Source organism: Arachis hypogaea, chromosome 16, assembly GCF_003086295.3.
Source record: "Arachis hypogaea cultivar Tifrunner chromosome 16, arahy.Tifrunner.gnm2.J5K5, whole genome shotgun sequence".
NCBI classification, from domain to species: Eukaryota; Viridiplantae; Streptophyta; class Magnoliopsida; order Fabales; family Fabaceae; genus Arachis; species Arachis hypogaea.
The window spans coordinates 24,706,063-24,712,178 of NC_092051.1; the positions used below are offsets into that span (position 1 = coordinate 24,706,063).

At 35.1% G+C, this 6,116-nt stretch overlaps 1 protein-coding gene and 1 pseudogene across 1 annotated transcript; one reads left to right on the top strand and one right to left on the bottom strand.

Annotated features, from left to right (window-relative positions):
* The first annotated feature begins 427 nt into the window (after positions 1 to 427).
* On the top strand, positions 428 to 1,825 carry LOC112758572 (protein CURVATURE THYLAKOID 1B, chloroplastic). Its single transcript, XM_025807278.2, has 6 exons — positions 428 to 826; positions 903 to 1,033; positions 1,111 to 1,197; positions 1,289 to 1,351; positions 1,449 to 1,486; positions 1,584 to 1,825. Exons 1-6 carry the CDS (start codon positions 679 to 681, stop codon positions 1,642 to 1,644), a joined length of 528 nt encoding a protein of 175 aa, XP_025663063.1. The 5' UTR covers positions 428 to 678; the 3' UTR covers positions 1,645 to 1,825.
* LOC112758573 (cathecol O-methyltransferase 1-like) lies at positions 1,816 to 4,307 on the bottom strand (annotated as a pseudogene).
* Between the last annotated feature and the right edge of the window lie 1,809 nt (positions 4,308 to 6,116).

The following is a 6,116-nucleotide window of genomic DNA, read 5'->3' on the forward strand; positions in this document are numbered from 1 at the left end:
CAGCCCGCAGTCTCCCAATCAGACTTCGATTACACTTCTCAATGCTCTCCTAAGCATCCTCATCATTAGATCTCAAAACCTCTTTTCTCTTTATCAGCCACACGTTCATCACACTTCTAAGAGGCAACTAGTGCTGCTATTGATTGACTGAAGTCACTCACAAGAATGAAGATAAACTCACAATTAGGATTTCTCCTAACCCTAGTAAATTAGAGTAGACAACAACCCTAGTAACATGCATTTTTTTTAATAATTTAATTTTTTTTAAGGAGAAAAACAACTAAAAATTAAAATTTGTTAAGAATTTGATTATTCAATAAAAAATTTCTTAAAACTGATTTAGGTATTTCTCTTTAATTTTTACAGTAACATGAGCAGTTTGGGCTGGGCTTAAGTGTTGACGAAGATGGGCTTGCCATTTTCTATTGGCTACGGCCCTTTCATGTGTTTACTGGCAATTGGGGCTTGTTCATTATTTGTCTTGTAGTGTCGAAAATGGCAAGCATAAAGCTTGTATCCATAAAAGGCCTATCTTACAGCCATGTCAGCATTGGTTTATCCAGATTAAGAGAAACGAGTGGCGCTGCACTTGAACCAGTGGGAATATCTGACCCTCTCCCATAAGAAACACATCAACAGTAGATTAACAAGACGGTTCAGTAGCGGTAGCAGTTAGCAATGGCTTCAACCTCTTCCTCCACTCTCACTATATCATCTTCATCAACACTTGTTGATGGCAAGGCTCCAAAGCATTCCTCAACTTCTTCCCCACAAAGTGTGGCCCTTCCCACGCTTCCCCTTCGTACTTCCAAGGCCACTGCTTTCTGTAAGTCATCCCAACACTCTTCACACTTCACTATTAATTAATTTATTTAATTAATTAATCGGTGACTTGACTCCAGGTCGCAAGCTCGCTCGCAATGTTATGGCCATGGCTACCACCGGAGAGGCTCCGCCGTCTGCGGTAGCAACAGATGTTGCCTCAGTTGAGGTGGCTGAGCTGCCTGAATTTGTCAAGACTCTTCAAGAAGCTGTAAGGATCTTTCACATAAATAAGGAATTAATTAATGCGTGTTTTCAACTTGAATTTGATTTGATTTGTTTTTGCAGTGGGACAAAGTTGAAGATAAATATGCAGTGAGCTCAATAGCCGTATTTGGTGGCGTTGCACTCTGGGGCTCCACTGGGGTCATCTCAGTATGTTCATTTTCCATTACATTACATTATGACTCTCTTCTTTTCTGGCTGTAGTAGTAAGTAGTAACCATTTGCTTTAATAATCAACCAGGCAATTGATAGGCTTCCTTTAATTCCGGGGCTTCTTGAGGTCGTAGGCATTGGCTACACTGGGGTAACTTCATCAAATTTTACTCTTAGGAACATGTATTATGTATTATGTATGTATTTATTAATTCATATTCTGTTTCCCTACGTGTTTCTCTTTGCAGTGGTTTGCATATAAGAACCTAGTTTTCAAGCCAGACAGGTAAACCAAAACTCCTCTTGCCTAAACTACAATTTTACAGTAACAGAGGGTGGTTCAGTTAATTAACATGGTTAGTTATTGTCTTCCTCAATCACAGGGACGCTTTCATACGCAAAGTAAAAGAAACATACAAGGAAATAATAGGCAGCAGCTACTAAAAGATTAAGAAATCTTCTACACGGAAAAGAGTTCGATGTTGTAGCATTGTCCTTGTGTTGGTGTAGGTGTTGGTGAACATGTAAACCATACTCATTTTATTCCAATGGAATGTAATCTCTTAAGTTAGCACGAACAATAAATGTAACCATTTATGTAAATTAATAATCCACTTCTAGAAAATCGATGCTTTACTTAATTGTATTTATATAAGGAAAAGTATTGGTAATCTGCCAACATTTGACAACAGTAAGGCAATTAATTAATAGTAGTAATCTACTTGAAGATCTCCATAACCCAGAGAGAAGAGACGTGGCAAACCAATTTGATGGCACTAAATCCAGATGCTGTGGCCAATACAATGAATTCCTGGTGGGTTCTGAATCATCATTAAGATATCAGATTGGAAACTAGACTTGGCATCACGTGTTGTATCAGAAACCACCGGCAGAATTCTCTCCACCACAATCACCTTTCCATCATCTGGAATAGCCTTGTGACAATTCCTTAACAGCTGCAAGCACTTCTCGTCACTCCAATCATGAAGCATCGACTGACACCAAAACTATCATGTTATTCAAGGAACCCACCTTCAAAAAAATGGCATCTCCTTTAGGAACACTGTCAAACATATCTCCTGCCACGTGCTCCACGCCTACAGCAGCATCATTAGATTAGAAAAACTTTACTCAGTTTCTGTTAGTACTTCCTAAATCAATGCAAGTACTCCATCTTCGAATTAAGGAGAGAAATTAAAAATTGAACCAAGTTCAATATTCAATTCATTAATTCCTTCCCAATACAATAGTAACAGTTCCTATTTATAATCCCAACTAATTTCTATGGGTTTAACTAGTTGGCCATCGTAAGAGTTTCTATCAAGGCACATAATATAAATAGAGTAATTGCTGATATTTTACCAGCATAGAGAGGAGCATGTTGTATGACATGAGGCAAGTCAAAATTAATAATAGCCTTTACATTCGGATATTTGGAAGTGATCAAATGAAGATTCACCCCAAAACCACCACCAACGTCCACCAGAGTTTTGATGTCCTCAAAGCCTTTGTAAATCAAGAATCTTCTTCATTATTAGAGTGGTGGAGTTTACCATAGCTTTGTTGAACACCTCATTGAATCTTTGATTGCATGCCATAAACCCTGTTGAATGGAATTCCACCTTCCATAATTGCTCCTTTCACTCCCTTCCTGAACCAATGCATAAGAAGACAGAGTTTAAAAAAAAAGAGAACAAAACTGAGTTGATAGCAATTTGTTTATTCATTCATTTTAAAGTTAACAGAGAGAAAAGTGCGACCAGCTTTGGTAGAAGACATTGTCGAGAAGCAAAGCCAAGGTTGGTCCCAACGAGCTGCCGTCGTCCGCATCGGTGACAAAATACTTGGAGCGAGGGGAGAGGCTGTAGAGTCTGTGACTATGATCTTGTTGGGAAACAGAGCAACGAAGGAGAGAGTGACTTGCCAACAACCTAAGAAGGCGATCCAGCATTTGAGGTGTTTCTGGGTTTTTGCTCCCAATCTGAGAGGCAATTTCCTTTTCAGAGAGCATGGCGCCTTCACCAGCTTTGGCTATGGTGTCAAACACACCAAGCTCAACAGCTGAATTCACCGCCAGTGGAACCACATTCAGACCCAGCATTTCCATGGCAAGACTCAAGCTGTCTTCTTCTTCCTTCTCTTCTTCTTTGGGTTTAAGATGATTGTTTGCACTTGATTCCAATGGAGTTTCCATGTGCGTCGTCGCAGCTAGATTCAGTGGATGTATAGAGTATAGACCACAATGTAAGTGTAAAGAAGTTGCATATATAAAGGGCAGGGGTGAGTCGTTAATTATTGACTAGTATCTAGTGGAATGTCACTGTTTTAGCTTTAGAATACTATATACTATTCTAATTAAAGATGCTTTCAATGGCTATTATATATAGGCTGCGTCTCTGGTGGTTACGATAGTCATGGTTAGCGGTGGCTATAAGATGAGTGTTCAATGAGATGTAAATACATGGTTTAGTAGCTAATTTTTTAAAGGCATGTTTAGCAAATTAAGCACGGATAATTTTACATTTTTTACCGCGGGTAGGATTGCTTCTTTTATGACACATATCGGTGACTCAGTGTCCCTTTCTTATGACGTCGCGGTGACTCAGTGTCCCTTTCTTATGACGTCATACATCGAGCCCATCCATCTTCTACCCCTCATCCACGGAGTCTGAGCTCCACTCATTCGTCCAATGACCTAAAAATTCGAAGTCCTCCACTCATTCGTCCAATGGCCTAAAAATTCGATTTTCATTTACAAAACAAATTTCTAATTTCTACAAATCGAGAGTCCAACATATTACTAATCACATGACTATGACTTCTTACAGAAATCGAAACCGTTCATGTGGAAAGTAAAGATCATCTATCTTGACAAAACCAGCTTCTACTGTTGCCAGAAAGTCCTCCCTTTGCCACAGCCAGAAAATTCTGATCGGAACAAGCCAGTCGCCTACGCCATTAACAGTCGGAACCTTACGTTTTCTTCCATGGAAGCCAGCGTTCAGGGCTCTCTCTGCCGCTTAAGTTTCATTCATGATATGTCTGATTTTCATTTTCTTTAAAATTTACTTCTTTCATTAAATTTTTTTTCTGTCATCACTACTTCTTTGTTTAATTTAATTTCCACAAGTAGTTTTTTTATTGGGGTTTTTTAAATAAATAATTTAATTATTTTAATTATCGAAATATGTAATTTATAGTGTATTTATCAATTTACGTCGCATTAATTTATTTCGTATTAATCATCAAAATAGATAATTATAAATGTATTTTATTTATAGTGTAAACGAAATATGTATATTTATAAATATAAAAATATAATTTTTAAAACTAATAAAAAATATTAATAATTTAAATTAGACCAAATTATTAAAAATGAAACGTTTTAAATAATATGAAAAACAAGCAATTTTAAATAATAAGGAAGATAGACGGTTTCAAAACAACAGAAAAGATAGGCCGTTTTAATTCACTGATTAATGGGCGACTGAGCGCATCACGTAATTTAAAATTGTTCATTTAAAATCAGCACATTATTTTCTTAGAAACTAATATATTTAAATTAGTATTAAAAAAGAATAAAAAATAATAATTAAAAGAAAAAATTCTATTTTCTTCCCTTAAGAGATGCTAAAATGACACTTCCCTTCTCTCTATTTGTAAAATCTAGATTCTTCTCTCTTATAACTTTTAAAAAATCTTTTCTTTAATCTATTTTAAATTTTTTGTGTTAACTAATGTTAACTTTATCCATTTTTCAAAAAAAAAATTAAATTATTTTTTATAAAATACCCCTTAACAAAAATTTTATCTTTTTGTCATTAAATTTTGTTTACTAAAATATCCTTTAATAAATTATTTTTTTATTGATTAAATTGTATTTTTATCAAAATATTTTTTAAATGTATTTTTAAAATGAATTAAGAGGAGATTTTTAAAAAATTATAAAATAAAATATACATTTTATAAATAGAAGAGAAAAGATTGTCATTTTAATATCTTAGAAAAAAAAGATGAAATTTTCTCTAATTAAAATAATTAAATTATTTATTTTAAAAAAATTCTGTTCCTTTATTTTTGTACAAGTTTAACACTTTAACTAAATGACAAGGCTAAGCACGGACCACAGACATTTATAATTACCGTCCTCATTAGAAGAGTTACCTTCCTTCAAACCTAGAGTTTTGTGGTCCAACTTGCCACTCAACCCAGCACATGTCGTATCATCATAGGCCAGACTCTCATAGCCACGCTAGCCACAGATTGCAAATAGCCATCACAGAAGGCACCTTATATATATTGATTAAAAACTAAAGTAGAAATAATTGATCTTTAACGTAGCATATTAGATTTCCATATCTAGAAGAATGAATGTAGTGAGAGTGAATGATCCATCTAGCTAACAAATAATGGAGAACAAGCTTTATGCGTTAATATATGATTGAAAGTGTTAGAAACAAGAAACCAAACTAAAGAAAGTGTTTTTGTGTATTATTCAGTCTGAGAAAAAATATAATGTACAAGGGGTATATATAGCTGCTAGAGAAATCAAAGTAATAAAGACATAGAATCCTACAATTAATATACAGATATGCTATATAAATACAAATGATACTAATTGATCTGATTCAATTCTAATTATTCTCTTAACATCCCCCCTCAAACTCAAGTGGGAGCTAAGGATACCATCTTGAGTTTGGATAACAGAGTCCGAAAACAAGTCGAATGATGAGCCTTTGTAAAGATATCAGCAGTCTGATCCAGTGTTCCAACAGTGATGAGATGAATAGCATCAATAAGGATACATTGTCGAACAAAGTGACAATCAATCTCAATGTGTTTGGTGCGTTCATGAAACACATCATTATGGGCAATCTGAATAGCACTGTAGTTATCACAAAAGACATCAGTTGGGG